This window comes from Pongo pygmaeus, chromosome 2, assembly GCF_028885625.2.
Source record: "Pongo pygmaeus isolate AG05252 chromosome 2, NHGRI_mPonPyg2-v2.0_pri, whole genome shotgun sequence".
In the NCBI taxonomy this organism is placed as follows: Eukaryota; Metazoa; Chordata; class Mammalia; order Primates; family Hominidae; genus Pongo; species Pongo pygmaeus.
Genome location: NC_085930.1, coordinates 80356350 through 80373327, shown reverse-complemented (window position 1 = coordinate 80373327; position 16978 = coordinate 80356350). Strand labels below are relative to the sequence as shown.

Sequence of the window (16978 nt, the reverse complement as noted above, 5' to 3'; positions counted from 1 at the left end):
TGGTCTCAAACTCCTGGGCTCAAGCAGTCTTCCTGCCTCAGCCTTCCAAAGTGTTGGGGTTACAGGCATTGGCCACTCTGCCTGGCCCTAGTTTTGTTCTTAAACATTTCCAACAGTTCAGATCATTGGTCTGGGCAAAGGTAGGTGAGACCTCAAAAGCACAGACAACGAAAGCAAAAATAGACGAATGGGATTACATCAAGCTTAAAAAGCTTCCGCACGAGGGAAAAGTCAGTAGAGTGAAGAAAATGAAATGGGAGAAAATATTTGCAAACTATCTTTCTGACAAGGGATTAATAACTAGAATATGTAAGGAACTCAACTCAAAAACAAAAACACCAAATTATCCAATTAAAATGGGCAAATTATCTGAATATTTTTCAGAAGACATACAGGTATATGAACATATGTTCAACATTACTAATCATCAGGAAAATGTAAATCGCAACCACGATGAGATTTTATACACCCCAGTTAAATGGCCATTATCAAAAAGACAAGCCAGGCATGGTGGCACACACCTGTAGTCCCAGCTACTCAGGAAGCTGAGGTGGGAGCCTCACTTGAGCCGAGGAGGCAGGGGTTGCAGAGAGGTGAGATTGCACCACTGCACTCCAGCCTGGGTGACAGAGTGAGACCCTGTCTAAAAAAGGAAAGAAAAAGAAATAGCAGATTCTGGCAAGGGTGCAGAAAAAGGGAAACACTAGTACACTGCTAGTGGAAATGTAGATTGGTACAGCCACTATGGGAAACAGTGTAGAGATTCCTCAGAAACCTAAAAATAGGTCTACCATCTGACCTAGCAATCCCCACTGCTGGATGAATGTCCAAAAGAAAAGAAATCAGTATGTCAAAGAGATACCTGCACTTTCTTTTTTCTCCATTTTTGAGATGGAGTTTCGCTCTGTTGCCCAGGCTGGAGTGCAGTGGTGCATTCTCGGCTCACTGCAACCTCTGCCTCCCGAGTTCAAGTGATTCTTCTGCTTCAGCCTCCCCAAGTAGCTGGGACTACAGGCACACACCACAATGCCTGGCTAATTTTTGTATTTTTAGTAGAGACGGGGTTTCACCTTGTTGGCCAGGCTGGTCTTGAACTCCTGATCCGCCCACCTCTGCCTCCCAAAGTGCTGGGATTACAGGCATGAGCCACTGCGCCCGGCCGATACCTGCACTTTAATATTTATTGCAGTATTATTTACAGTAGCCAAGATAGAGAATCAATCTAAGTATCTATAAATGGATGCATGGATAAAGAAAATGGTGTATATATACGCACACACACAGTGGAATACAGTCCAGTTCAGATATAAAAAGAATGAGTGAAGTCCCATCCTTTGCACCAATGTGGATGGAACTAGAGGTCCTTATGTTAAGTGAAATAAGCCAGGCACAGAAAGACAAGTATCACATGCTCTCGTGCCTTATGTTGGAGCTAAAAAAGTTGATCTTAACGGAGGTAGAGAGTAGAATGAGGGTTATCAGAGGCTGAGAAGGGTGGGGGGCCAGGGATGAATAGAAATTGGTGACTGGGTACAAAAGTACAGTCAAATAAAAGGAATAAGTTTTAGTATTTGATAGCACAGTAGGATGACTATAGTTAATAATTTATTGTATATTTCAAAATAGCTAGAGAACATTTGAAATGTTCCCAGCACAAATGATAAATGTTTGAAATGGATATCCCAAATATCAATTTGACCAATACACATTGCATACGTGTATCAAAAGTATCACATGTATCCCATAAATATGTATAATTATGTATCAGTACAAATTTCCAGTTTATCTTTTTAGTTTTGTCATATGTAGATGGAGATTCCCAGGAAGGAAGGGTTAATTCATTTAGTAGCGTTGACATGTTCATTTTCCATGTATTCAGTCCTTAAACCAAAGTACAAATTGTTCTTGTGATAGGTACTTGGCTTTTAATGATTTTTTTCTTTTTTTTTTGAAAGTATGAGATACAGAAAAATGCATTCCAGATAATTATTACTTGCTTGATTGGCAGTTTTAAAGTAGCACATAACTCTGGGGTATACTTTAAAGTAGCAGTGAAAGTAATCTGTATATAAAATTACACAAAATAAACAAATACCAAAATATTAAAAGCTAACATAGCAGACATTGTTAAGATACTTTTGTTTTACTTTCAAACTCAAGATTCTTCAGGATAAAACCTTTGTATTAAAATATACAGTAATCTCTCACCACTTGTGGCAGTGCCAGCTCATTTTTATATTTCAGTAACAGATATTTTAAGCTTTAATCATTTACATATGTCTTTCAGTCTCCCTAAATTTAAAAATGGAATGATTATTGTCTTCTTTGCTGTATATCGCATGGATTGGTCTTTGGGTTGGATGGAAGGGGGATTTTTTTCCCCCTCCACTCAATACGCAGACGACTGCACCCAAGAAAAAAATTCTAGATTAGATCTTCATAGCACATTGTCCTGTACAACTGAAAGTGATTCATGAGATAGATTTTAATGCTAATGAGTATTTATTTGTTTAAATGAATCATCTGTATATTAGGTTTAGATTATTTAGATTTCTCTTTCCCTCTTTCTTTAAAAAGATGTATATACATGTGCCACAAATTTTATTCCTCAAATTTTGTGACTTTGATCTTGGCAGTTCTGATTTCCCCAGCCTTATTATTTTAAGGTAACCAGTAAGATGTTAACAAAAGGGATTGTGTATTGCAGTGTTCTCCACCAGGAACTACTTCCCTCCCATGGTTCATTTGGCAATGACTAGAGACATTTTTTTACCACTTGGAGTGAGGATTGCTGCTGTATAGAGGTCAGGGATGCAAATATCCTACAGTGCACACAGCAGCTCATCACAAGCTAAAACCCTTTGGCTCAAGATGTCCATAGTGCTGAGTTTGAGAAACTCATTTATTGTTTATATTAAACACCTGCTCCTTGCTTTACTTTAGTCAATATATTTCCAGTTCCTTTTTCTGTAAGGTTCAGGTTAAAGTTCCAGCTTTGTCCTGAGGCCTTTCCTTGATGAGCCCTAAACCTACATTGTGATCTTTAGGTTCTCTTGTACCATCACTGAAATCTCTGCAATTAAGTGTTTATGATGTCTTATTTTCTATTTAATATCTGTAAGTCTGGTTTTCCAAATGAATTTTGTTTTATTACTTTAAGCACACCTGCCGGCAGTAACAAAGTGATTTTGTTAGTCAAGGATTGTCGCATATTTCTTCAGGACTTGCTAACTGCTGTTGACCTTCATGTTAGGGCTGAGTTGGTAGAATGAAAAAAAGGGCCCAGGTCCTACCTACCCGGTCCTATCTGACACATGTGGGGGTGAAGGGATAGATCAGTCCCTGTTGATGGCAGATTGGAATTGGTTATCAACTAGATTGTAGAGGAGGTGGTAAAAAGCAGTAGCAAAAGTGGTGAGAAAAGTGACTCCCTAGTTGCAGGGAGGAAGGTAGATCCACTTCAGCCATTAAGCTAATACAAGTTAAAAAACTCAACATCTCTTTGTTGGCTGTGGTCATTGTGAGCCATGCTGTTAGAAGAGTCATCTTTGGTACAGCACTTATGTAGAAGGGAGGAGTCTGTGTTGGTATAGTAATAGATTCTAGGGACATTTTTTTTTCTTTTCTTTTTTTTTTTTTGAGACAGAGTCTCACTCTATCACCCAGTGGAGTGCAGTATCACCCAGGCTGGAGTGCAGTGGCATGATCTTGGCTCACAGCAACCTCCACCTCCCAGGTTCAAGCAATTCTCCTGCCTCAGACTCCTGAGTAGCTGGGACTACAGGTGCATGCCACCATGCCTGGCTAATTTTTGTATTTTTAGTAGAGACAGGGTTTCACCATTCTGGCCAGGTTGGTTTCAAAATCCTGACCTCGTGATCCACCCAGCCAGGGACATTTTCAATAAGGGTTCAAAGGCTAAAAATTAAGCACAAGTCAGGCTAACCAGAACATACTGTTGGTTGGACTTTTTGTTTTCATTGGTAGGGAGAGATGGGTGAATAGATAGTAATTTGAATCTTTAGGCATTTTTAGAATCCTTATCATGAATATGTAAGTTGCCAAGAAAGAAACCCAAGTTTACACTGAGCTATTGTCTGAAAGTTTGTGTTACCTTCTGAAGCTTTTTTTTCATCTGATTAGATCCTTTATGTGTACAACCATTTAGCACTCTAATTTGAAAAATTCACTTTCAGTGGCAAATACTTTCCCTTCAGAATTTTTGTCAAAACTTTATTGTTTCAAAGAAGGTACTATGCCATCTTCAGATAGAAGTTTATGAGCAAGAAAATATGTAACACTTCAAGGATAATTTCAAAATAGGAGACATGAGAAATATTTTAGTGTCATTTCATTTATATAAAAAACAATACTTTTTTTAATGAGGCTGAGTTTTGCTTTTGTTGCCCAGGCTGGAGTGCAGTGGTGCCATCTTGGCTCACTGCAACCTCGGCCTCCCGGGTTCAAGTGATTCTCCTGCCTCAGCCTCCTGAGTAGCTGGGATTACAGGCATGCACCACCACGCCAGCTCATTTTTGTATTTTTAGTGGAGATGGGGTTTCACCATGTTGGCCAGGCTGGTCTCAAACTCCTGACCTCAGGTGATCCACCTGCCTGGGCCTCCCAAAGTGCAGGGATTACAGGTGTGAGCCACCATGCCTGGCCAAAAACAATACTTTTTACCTTTGAAGCAGTCAGTACAAAATGAGAATCCAAAAATTATGTTCATACTTGTATCACATAATTTATCTTTTCCATAACACAAAAATAAGCAAAAGACAAATAATTTTAGAGAGGTGGGGAATGGATGGGCCCATGGTTCTTAACTGGGGATAATTTTTGACTCCCAGGGAACATTTGATAATGTTGGGAGACATTTATGATTGTCACAACTGGAGTGGGTGGTGTGCTACAGGCTTCTAGTGGGTAGAGGCCAGGGATGTAGCTCCACATTCTACAATAAAAAGGACATCCTTCTGTGACAAAGAATTCTATCCAACTTGAAAATGTCAGCAGTGGCCGGGCCTGGTGGCTCACGCCTGTAATCCCAGCACTTTGGGAGGCCAAGGTGGTGGATCACCTGAAGTCAGGAGTTTGAGACCAGCCTGGCCAACATGGTGAAACACCGTCTCTACTAAAAATACAAAAATTAGCCAGGCATGGTGGCAGGTGCCTGTAATCCCAGCTACTTAGGAGGCTGAGGCAGGAGAATTGCTTGAACCCAGGAGGCGGAGGTTGCAGTGAGCTGAGATCGCCATTGCACTCCAGCCTGGGTGACAAGAGTGAAACTCTGTCTCCAAAAAAAAAAAAGAAAGAAAAAAGGAAAGAAAATGTCAGTAGTGCCAAAATTGAAGAAGCCCTGGGATGAGGGATTGCAAAGGACCTATTAACACACAAAACAAGTGTCTTGTGGTCAAAATCAGGTAAAAATATTCCATTTCACTAGCAATGAAGGAAATGTAAATTAAACTGTTTCTCTACTAGCATATTGACAGAATTTTTGAAAGGTTATCATACTCAAATGAAACATGTTGCTTTATATTACTGATGACACTATAAAGTGTGGTACATCGTGTCTGGGGAGTTTTTGAAGGTCGAATCAAAAGTCTTGATATATGTACTTCATACTTTGGACTCAATAATTTCACTTACAGAAATCTATCCTCAGGTGATAAATAGATGCCTACAGAGTTTATTATTAGGCTGTTAATCACATAACTACATAATTATTTTTAATTGTAATGAAGTAGATGTGACCGATTTTTTTTTTTTTTTTTTTTTTTTTTTGAGACAGTCTTGCTCTGTCACTCAGGCTGGAGTGCAGTGCAGTGGCATAACCTCGGCTCACTGCAACCTCTGCCTCCTGGGTTCAAGCGATTCTTCTGTCTCAGCCTCTCTGTAATTCCAGTAGCTGGAATTACAGGTGCTCACCACCATGCCTGGCTAATTTTTGTATTTTTAGTAGAGATGGGATTTTACCATGTTGGCCAGGCTGGTCTCGAACTCCTGATCTCAGGTGATCTGCCTGCCTCAGCCCCCCAGAGTGCTTGCATTACAGGCGTGAGCCACCGCACCCAGCCCTAAATATTTTTTTAAACTGTGATTAATAAATTATGGCACAAATATGTGGTGCAGTTAAAAATCTTGCTTTCAAAGACTATTTGTCCCATGCAAATACCCATAGTGAGTAAGGAGGGGGGAAAAAGAATATCAGGATGTCAAATTTGAAAAATATATTAAAATGTTACTTTAGTGATGATGATTGACTGCAGATTATGGATACATTTTACCTTTATGTCTTTATTATTTCTTACAATGGCTGTACTATTGATGTAATCAGAAAAAACACATTATTTAGTTTTTAAATCCTATTAACATTTTGGAGTAGTCTCAATATTTTTCAGTTTACTGACTAATCTGTCCTTTACCATATATCAGATTTTCATATATTTGTGGGTCTGCTTCTCCGCTCTCTTCTGTTCCACTGATCTGTTTTAATGTTCAGTTAGTCGACAAGATGTAATATGATGTGGAATGATAATGTAAAAGAATCTCTTGTTTCGTGCCCCATTTATAGAGATAGTAATTTGTGTTTTAAAATTAGTCCTTAAAAATGTCATAATTTTATGTAAGCAACTCACAGGGTTTTCTTACTTTTGCAGATCTTTCACTTACTTAATTCAATATTCAGATTAAATATACTTGTTTTGTTTGCCTCAGTCATATAATTAAGACTGAATTATTTGACATTTTAAGTCATCTGATTGAAATATCTGCCTTTTAAACATTAAGTGTATTTTAAGCCTGTCACCTTTAATGAATGATCATCTCCATTAGATTTTATTTATTCATTTTTCTCAGATTCCCGTTTGATGTTTATAAATGGTGCAGTATTTGCTATCCTTTGGAGTAGCTAATAGTAGTAGGACTCTACTGAGCTTTGTTGTGTTCTTAGTGTTCCTCACACTTTGTGTGCAATGCAGATAGGCTGAGTAAAGAGTAGTCTTAGTAGAATTGGAAATGGTAGGAAGCAGTACGTTAAGGTGGTTGGCCGCTGGCCACTAAATTGTTGTAGCACCACTTGGGAAAAGAAAAGATGGATTTTCTCTCCTTAAGCCTCTGGAAAATACCTTTAGCCTTTAGAGAATTGTGAGAGAAACATGTTTGAATATGAACTTGTGAGTTCCTATGGAGAAAAAAGGTCAATGTAGAATCTAGCACCAGGATGTATTTATTAGAGATATGAATTGTACTTTCCTACAGGAGAAACTGCAAAAATGGGAAAATGGAAGGGGAGAAGAAAAAGGAAATGAAGGGAGGTGAAACTACTTAAAGTTAATGGGTGATTAATTTCAGTACATTATTGAGTTAATTTCAGCAAAGTAGATTTAAATTTTGAGTATGTATTTTATTGGAGGGGATTTTATGTGGAGAAATTTGTTCTGAAGCTGAAAATGTGTTTATGTTTTATGAGCATCTTTTTAGAATAATTTGATTTTCATATTGAAAACTAAGGGGTTTTTTTGTTCTCATTTCTACTCATCCAGTGAATGTACATTCCTAAGAAATTGTTTTTGTTGCCAAGTTTTTAGTTGATTTGCTTGTGGCCTGTTTTTTGTGCCTGAATATAACTTCTTTTTTTTTTTGAGATGGAGTCTCGCTGTGTCGCCCAGGCTGGAGTGCGGTGGTGCAATCTTGGCTCACTGCAACCTCCGCCTCCCAGGTTCAAACAATTCTCCTGCCTCAGCCTCCCGAGTAGCTGGGAATACAGGTGTGTGCCACCACACCCAGCTAATTTTTGTATTTTTAGTAGAGACAGAATTTCACCATGTTGGCCAGGATGGTCTTGGTCTCTTGACCTTGTGGTAAGCCCGCCTCGGCCTCCCAAAGTGCTGGGATTACATGCGTGAGCCACCACGCCTGGCCCCTGAATTATATAACTTTTAGGGAAGCATTTTCTGTTTTTGTTTTTATCAAATAGTTGTCCTCCATCAAAAAGCTGTATCTTTCACATTTTATGAATGCCCTCCCCATAGATATATGTGGAATAGTATCACTTGAATTGCATCGTATTGATCTAATTTAGAGTAACTGCTTGATTTATTTGAAAGTTAAGACTACAGTGTGTTCATAATTCATGTCAATTTATGGGGCTTAATTTCTGTCTCTTGAGTTAGTGCCATAGAGTCTTTGAATCTCTTCAGAATTTCCATTACCTGGGGTCCCATACCTCTTGTCTGGCTGTTCCCATTAATGTGCTTTTTTTGGACCTCAAACATGTCATGTCAGATGGTTAATGGAAAGATGAGATTAAAACACACCACAAGACTCTGTGCATATGGAAATCTGAACTCATGCTATGAATTAGTGGGTGATTATTAAAAGTACAAAAAATTATTAATTTAAGAAATGAAAAGTATAAGCGTCCTATTTCAGTATAGCTTTCTCTGGTATGTTTAAGTATGAAGTGCGTGTGGAGAGTCTCATAAAATTTAAAGATAAATTTTAGGAACCAAAAGCAATTGTACATTAATAAGGATTAATATTAGGCATATCAAAAATTCTGTGAAATTAAAAATAGAAAATTCTGCTTGTTAAACCTCAAATTCCCCTTTCTAAAATAGGATAGGGAAAGGTGGAAAAAAGTAATCATGCAAATAGCTTTTAATTATCTTCACCATTTTTAAAAATAATAGTGGTAAAATACATAATTTACTCATTTAATAGAATGGAATTGTTGGATTTCAAATCTGCATTTACCTTTCTGAGGATCTGCCCAAGTACTTTCCAAAGCAGCTACACTATTTTACTTTCCCACCAGTAATGTATGACATTACCAGTTTCCCCACATCAACCCAGCACTCGTTTATTATTCATCTTTTTGATTATAGCCACCCTAGTGGGTGTGAAATGGGTGGTTTTGATTTGCATTTCTCTAATAGATAATAATGCTGAGCATCTTTTCATATGCTTATTGGCCATTTATGTATCTTTGTGGGGAAATACCTATTGAAATATACGTAATGTAAACCTTACCATTTTAACTATTTGAAGTGTACAATTTATTGGCATTAAGTACACTCACGATGTATGTTACCATCACTATCATCCATCTGCAGAACTTTTCATTTACCCAAACTGAAACATTGTACACATTAAAGAGTAAGTCCCTGCACCTTCCTCCCTACAGTGCCAGACGACTCTAAATTGACTATTCTTGATAGCTCATATAAGCAGAATCATACAGTAGTCGTTGTTTTTGTGTCTGGCTTATTTCACTTTGCATAATGCCATCAAGCTTAGTCCATGTCAGAATTTCTTTCAGATTAAAGACTGGATAATATTCGTGTGTGTGTGTGTTTATCTCTCACATTTTGGTTATCCATTCATGGGCTGATGGCACATTTTGGTTTGTTTTCACCTTTTGGGGATCTACGGAGAAATGGGATTCCTGAATCATAGGGTGGTTTCATAATTGGTTTTTTTTTTTTTTTTTTTTTTTTGGGAGGAACCAAACTGCTTTCCACAGTGACTGACTGCATCGCACCACTGTGCACAAGAGTTTGTTTCTTGGCCAGGCGCAGTGCCTCACGCACTTTGGGAGGTCAAGGTGGGCTGATCACGAGGTCAGGAGTTTGAGACCAGCCTGGCCAACATGGTGAAACCCCGTCTCTACTAAAAGTACAAAAAGTTAGCTAGACATAGTGGCAGGCGCCTGTAATCCTAGCTACTTGGGAGGCTGAAGCAGGAGAATTGCTTGAACCCGGGAGGCGGAGGTTGCAGTGAGCCCAGGTTGCACCACCACACTCCAGCCCTGGCAACAGAGTGACACTTTGTCTCAAAAAAAAAAAAAAGTTTCAGTTTCTCTACATCCTTGGCCAGCCAATACTTGTTCACTTGTTTTTTGGATAATAGCCAACCCTAATGGGTGTAAAGTGGTATTGTGATTTGGATTTACATTTCCCCAAGATTAATGGTGTTAAGCATCTTGTGTGTTTGCTGACTATTTGTATATCTTCTTTGGAGAAGTGTGTATTTAAGTACTTTGCCCATTTTTAAATTGGGTTGTCTTTTTTGTTAAGTTGTAGGAGTTCTTTATATATTCTGGATATTAACCCCTTATCAGATAAAAGATTTGCAAATATTTTCTTCCATTTCACGATTTGACTTTTTGCTCTGTTGATAGTGTCGTTTGATGCACAAAATTTTAAATTTTGATGTAATTCAATTGATCTGTTTTGTTGCTTGTGCTTTTGGTATCACACAATATCTTTAAGAGACAGGGTCTTGCTCTGTCGCTCAGGCTGGAGTGCAGTGGTGTGATCTTGGCTTACTGCAGCCTCTACCTCCTGGGCTCAAGCAATCCTGCTGCCTCAGCCTCTTGAGTAGCTGGGACTACAGGTGCATACCACCATGCCTAATTTAAATTAATTAGTAATTAATTATTTTGTGGAGACGGGATATTGCTGTTTGCCCAGGCTGGCTTCCATCTCCTGGGCCCAAGTGATCTTCCTGTCTCAGCTTCCCAAAGTGCTGGGATTACAGGCATGAGCCACCACACCTGGCCTTGTATAATATTTTTGTGTCGACACTGGTTGCCTTCAGAATATTTTGGGAATACATCAGGAAGCTTTCAAGCTCACAGTGAAGAATAAAAATTTTCCAGGCTTTTAGTTCTTTGCTTAGAAGTTCAAATTTTTATCATTGGTAACAAATACTGTCAGTTATTTATCTTGAAATGACAGGTTCGCTTTATTTATTTTTGAGAAAATGTCTACCACATTCTCCTAATTTTTTTTTTTTTTTTTGGGAAATGGAGTCTTGCTCATCGCCCAGGCTGGCGTGCAGTGACGCAATCCTCAGCTCACTACAACCTCCGCCTCCTCAGTTCAAGTGATTCTCCTTGCCTCAGCCTCCTGTGTAGCTGGGATTACAGGCATGCACCACCACGCCTGGCTAATTTTTGTATTTTTAGTAAAGACAGGGTTTCACCATGTTGGCCAGGCTGATCTCGAACTCCTGACCTCAGGTGATCCGCCTGCTGGGATTATAGGTGTGAGCCATCACACCCAGTCTGCTAATCTAAATAAGCTTTATTTGTGTGGCAGCCCTTTCAGGTAAAAATGCTGTTCTATGAAAAATAGCTAGTTCAGCTGGCAACAGTCTAAATAAAGGTATTGTTCTTTCAGAATCCCATACCTCTTTGATATGCAGCATGATTTTTTTAATATCTATTTCTCATTTTGTTACATGGAATATTTAAAAGATGTATTCAAGGGTTGGGATTTAATGAAATTAGTAATTTTTATATCTTTTACACTTTAAGTGAAACAGATTTTTTAAATTACGAGTTTGTGAAAATTATGGCTTCTACTACAGCTAGTAGTACAGTTTGGTGCTACTGTCTTGACTCTTGCTACATGGATTATCAGTTTTATCCATCTTGCTTTTATACCATCAGTGCACATATTAATAGTGAACTAGTCAGCCCTTATTCTTTTGACAATAGCTTTGACCTCTTGGACCACAGTTTGAAAACCGCCACCCTAGTTTATAGGGTTGCTGGATAGGATGGAAGGTGATTACAGATTGGCTCCCGTTAATTTGTGTAAATTTGTTTAAGTAGTCAACCTGTGTAAAGAGATTGATCTGCTGTCACTAATGGTAGTACTGTCTGCCTGAGGAAATGGTTAGCATTCCTGACTCCTGTGTCTCCTGGAATTTACACTATTCAGGCAGGTATCCTCACAAAATTCGCTTTTATATTAGTGGTAAAATGTGAGGAAAGAGGGATAAAAAGGTGTTTATGTTAATTTGATAAATGAATAGATGTGAAAAGTACATAAGCAAATTATGTATTTTTATTGTGCAGGTACTGGTTGGCTAGAACCTGTGATTATGTGCCTTAATCATAGGTACATGCCTTTTGTCTCTTAAGTGACAAAAGAGCCTGAAGATATTAACTGAAAGGGAAAGAAAAAGGAGAAAGTAAAGTTTATTTTGTTATTTAGTAGATAATAGACAAATTTTACTAGTCCATGCAAACATTGTAACTTGAATGATTAAGGTATGGATTCATTCTGACTTAATAGGATAGTGTAACTAATGCCCCCCTAATTAGGCTTGTTATGAGGGAAAGAGTCAAAATACTATTTTAAACATACTAAGAATAGGACCTAACACACCATGGACTTTCAAGCAGAGGTAGTTCATTTAAAAGATGTAAATCAGAGATCTGGGTTTTGTTTGGGTTGGGAGTTGGATAGCATCAGGATGGAGCTTGTGATAAACGAGGTATGATGCGTGCTCTTCAATGACGGCATTCTCATTACTAATTGTTGACATCTTAATTTTGTTAGTATTAGTGTCATAGTATATTCTGTATTTGTGTTTTGTGTTCAAGAATTGTAAAGCTACATGGTATTATATATTTTTTAATTTTTTGCTTATAGGATTCAGTGGTCCCAATTTAAAGGCTATTTTATTTTCAAACTGGAGAAAGTGATGGATGATTTCAGAACTTCAGCTCCTGAGCCAAGAGGTCCTCCCAACCCTAATGTCGAATATATTCCCTTTGATGAAATGAAGGAAAGAATACTGAAAATTGTCACTGGATTTAATGGGTATGCACTTAATACTGTTTTAAAGATTTAATTTTTAGCAGAAGATCAATAGATTTTTCTTTTAGTTTTGATGTGTCTGGTTGATAATTGATTGATTATCCATTAGAATAAATTCTTTGTTTCTAGTGACATGTAGTACTTGATGATTTTTAGCTTACAACTATTTAAAATATTTACAGCCTCTTAAAAAACTTGAACCACCTTTTTATAGGTATCAGTGGAAACAGTCATTTATCAGGAAACATTTTAATGGTTTTTCTTTCCTGTTTTATATTTGGTGTTGTGTCTTCATACTTTATATAGAATCTTTATATGATTGAGAAATCACATTTCTTTTAAAACGAAATACTAATTTATGGAAGTATTTTAGTGAGTTTTTGTTTAGACTCTTTTTTGGAGTCCTCATTTCTCTCCCAAGTAACGGCTTGCTTGTTAGTTACAAGTAACCATTTTTGGCCGCTTGTAAAACATTAAAAACACTAAAAAGATATTCTATACAAAAGTAAAACTCCCTGGTTTTTTTGTTTTGTTTTGTTTGTTTTTGAGAAGGTGTCTTGCTCTGTCACCTAGGCTGGAATGCAATGGCGCGATCTTGGCTCGCTGCAACCTCTGTCTCCCGGGTTCAAGCAATTCTCCTCCCTCAGCTTCGCGAGTAACTGGGACTGCAGGCGCATGCCACCACACCCGGCTAATTTTTTGTATTTTTAGTAGAGGCGGGGTTTCACCATGTTAGCCAGGATGGTCTCGATCTCCTGACCTCATGATCCTCCTGCCTCGGCCTCCCAAAGTGCTGGAATTACAGGCGTGAGTCACCACGCCCGGCAGTACTCATTTTTAAAGAAATGTTACTGTGTCTCATATTCTGTCATTTTAAATTCTATTTTTTTTAGGACTTTGATTTTTGTTGTGTTTTGTTTTGAGACAGAGTCTTGCTGTCACCCAGGGTGGAGTGCAGTGGCATGATCTCGGCTCACCGCAACCTTCGCCTGTCAGGTTCAAGCAATTCTGCCTTAGCCCCCTGGGTAGCTAGGCTAGAACTACAGGTGCGCGCCACCATACTCGGCTAATTTTTTTTATTTTTTAATGGAGGTGGGGTTTCACCATGCTGGCCAGGCTGGTCTCCAACTCCTGACCTCGTGATCCGCCCACCTCAGCCTCCCGCAGTGTTGGGATTATAGGCATGAGCCCCTGCACCCAGCCAGGACTTTGTATTTTTACGGTTTCCTTTATTGAAGGGAAGAAATGTTTGTGGAGTTGAATTATTCGATATTTAGTTTGGCGTCAGTTTGGGGTGTGGAACAACAACAATACCAAATATAATGAATTGTAGTTTTTCTAACCAGTGAATTCATAGTTAGAATTAGTTAGTATTTGAAGGGTTTCAGTTGTATTTTTAGATGGCATAAATGGCTTGATTCTTTAGGTATTTAATTACATGGGATTTTGAAATAAGATAGTGTAATCCAGTTAACGACTTGCTTTATATCATATTGCACTGTTTTTAGGTTTAAGAATTTTGCTTGAAATGTCAAACGCTTATGCCTTGACTTTGGGTCTGTTACAAAAATATTTTGGGGGGAGAAATCATAGCTTTTGTCTTTGAGGTTCATCAGTTATAGTAACCCCTGGGGGCCTGGGATGGGAAGGAGACCTGTTTTCACTGTGCACCCTGTTGGACTGTTGAAATTATTTAACCAATATGTGTATATTTCCATATCAATTTTTAAAATTTTCAGAAAAAGGAAAAAAAGTAAAAAACATTTTAAAGGCACTTATCCAAGAAATAGCCACATGATACATTTTAGAAGCATGTTGCATAAGATTTACTATTGAACTAAATGAGTACATTCAAGATAAGAATACTTCTCGGGGCCAGGCGTGGTGGCTCACACCTGTAATCCCAGCACTTTGGGAGGCCGAGGTGGGCGCAGATCACTAGGTCAGGAGATTGAGTCCATCCTGGCTAACACGGTGAAACCCCGTCTCTACTAAAAATACAAAAAAATCAGCTGGGCGTGGTGGCGGGTGCCTGTAATCCCAGCTACTCGGGAGACTGAGGCAGGAGAATGGGGTGAACCCAGGAGGCGGAGCCTGCAGTGAGCCAAGATCTCGCCACTGCACTCCAGCCTGGGCGACAGAGTGAGACTCCATCTCAAAAAAAAAGAGAATACTTCTCATGGTTATTTGTAAATTGTACATATATATAAATAGTACTTAGACATAGTGGCTCATCTTTTATTTCAATAAATTATGGCCATCATTCAAAAATAAAAGTTAAGGTGAAACAGGTCAAATTATACTGCTGCTTTGTAAGCAGATTTACTTCTGATTCTGAATTAGTGATAGCAAATACCATTTTCAGTTGTTTCACATTAAGTTGGGCTAGAAACAAATACATGTATTATATATATATTATAATAAATATAATTGTGTATTATATATTTATTACATAAATCTAAATATTTGTAATTTCTTAATCTGTAAAAGAGGTAATTCACATACTTCAGAAAATGATTTGAACAGTCATTAAATGCCTGAGCATTCTTCTTTTAAAACTTTATTTTTTAACCGTATTTTGAAATTCTGTTTTGTTTTATTTTATTTTATTTTATTTTATTTAGAGATGGAGTCTTTGTCACCCAGGCTGAAGTGCAGTGGCGCCATCTGGGCTCACTGCAACTTCTGCCTCCCGAGTTCAAGCTATTCTCCAGCCTCAGCCTCTCGAGTAGCTGGCATTACAGGTGTGTGTCACCACACCCAGCTATGGTTTTTTTGTTTGTTTGTTTATTTGTTTTGTAGTTTTAGTATTGATGAGGTTTTACCATGTTGGCCAGGCTGGTCTGGAACTCCTGACCTCAAGTAATCTACCTGCCTCAGCCTCCCAAAGTGCTGGGATTACAAGCTTGAGCCACCGCGCCTGGCTCGAACTTATATTTTTTAAATTTGATTTTTCAGTTTACACTTTCTCTGAGCAGGCAGAATCTAAGTCTTAATCAGTGATACATCAAGATTTTTCTATTTTTAATTTACTCTTTTTTTGTCTGTATTTTAATATATTGGTATGTTGAAACATGTCTACAAAATGTTCAATTTTTGTGTTTTTTATTATATATATAGTTTTTAAAAATACTTACTAAGAAGTAACACTTTCTTGGTTTTCCAGCAGTTTGAGGGTTTGTCCATTCTTATACACTCCTCCCCCCGATTTGTAGTAGTTTACAAAAGTGGTTTATGTTCATGCTTTTTTAAAAAGATCCCCACTGTTACAGAAGTACATAAAGAATGAAAGTAGAATCATGCTATATGCTAGTTGTATTTTCCTTTTAGAGAAGCTTCAACATGTCTGTATTAGTACATTTAAAGCTATCTTTTTATTTATTTGAAATGGCTGCATTGTTTTCTATTATGTGAATAGATTATAAGTTTGTATTTGCCTGTCCTGGTTGATGGTAGGCATTTATTTTTTTGGCTGTTAACGAGCAGTGCTTGTAGTGAGCATCCTTCCACATATCTTTTGTTGATGAATGTCATGTTTTGAATATATGTATAGATTGTTGCCTTTTTTTTTTTTTTTTTTTTTCCTGGAGACAGAGTTTCGCTCTTGTTGCTCAGGCTGGAGTGCAGTGGAACGATCTGGGCTCACCGCATCCTCCCCCTCTTGGGTTCAAGTGATTCTCCTGCCTCAGCCTCCCGAGTAGCTGGGATTACCGGCATGCGCCACCACACCCGGCTAATTTTTGTATTTTTAGTAGAGATGGGGTTTCTCCATGTTGGTCAAGCTGGTCTCGAATTCCTGACCTCAGGTGATCCACCCACCTCGGCCTCCCAAAGTGCTGGGATTACAGGCATGAGCCACCGCGCCCGGCCAGATTGTTGCTTTTTTTAATTTATAGAAATGTGATTGCTAGGTTAGCTTATGAACACTTAATTTTCAGTTTATCAGTGCTGCAAAATTGACTTAGCAAAATGTGGTTGTTGATGCTTTCGTTTGTAATAAGTGCAGATATTGTAATTCTTCAGTACTGTATATGTGTCTCTATTTGTGTTTCTTTGATTGCAAGTGAAATGGAACATCTTTTTATGTACTTACAGCCTTTCTGTGAATTGCCCTTTATAACCTCTTTTGGCTTTCTTTTGCTAATTTTCTTACTGGTAAGTTTTTGTTTTTAATTTGTAAAAGTTTTATATTGAATGCTTCCTAGTATTTTGCCATAAGAAAGATTATCCGTTTTCTAGAATTATTTTAGTTTATTACCAAAGTACAAGTTTGTTTGTTTTTCGAGACGGAGTCTCGCTCTGTTGCCCAGGCTGGAGTGCAATGGCTCAATCTCAGCTCATTGCAACCTCCGCCTCCC

At 38.1% G+C, this 16978-nt stretch overlaps 1 protein-coding gene across 3 annotated transcripts in view; it reads left to right on the top strand.

The window, feature by feature from the left end:
- The window catches only part of PPP4R2 (protein phosphatase 4 regulatory subunit 2), a 70155-nt gene that overhangs the window by 37713 nt on the left and 15464 nt on the right, over positions 1–16978 (top strand). For 2 of the 3 annotated variants that reach the window (XM_054479566.2, XM_063661836.1), the window contains exon 3: positions 12453–12623. The exons of the other annotated variant lie outside the window; for it this stretch is intronic. In XM_054479566.2, coding sequence (XP_054335541.1) covers positions 12453–12623 — 171 coding nt within the window. The remainder of the gene's footprint in view (positions 1–12452; positions 12624–16978) is intronic. 3 annotated transcript variants of the gene reach the window in all.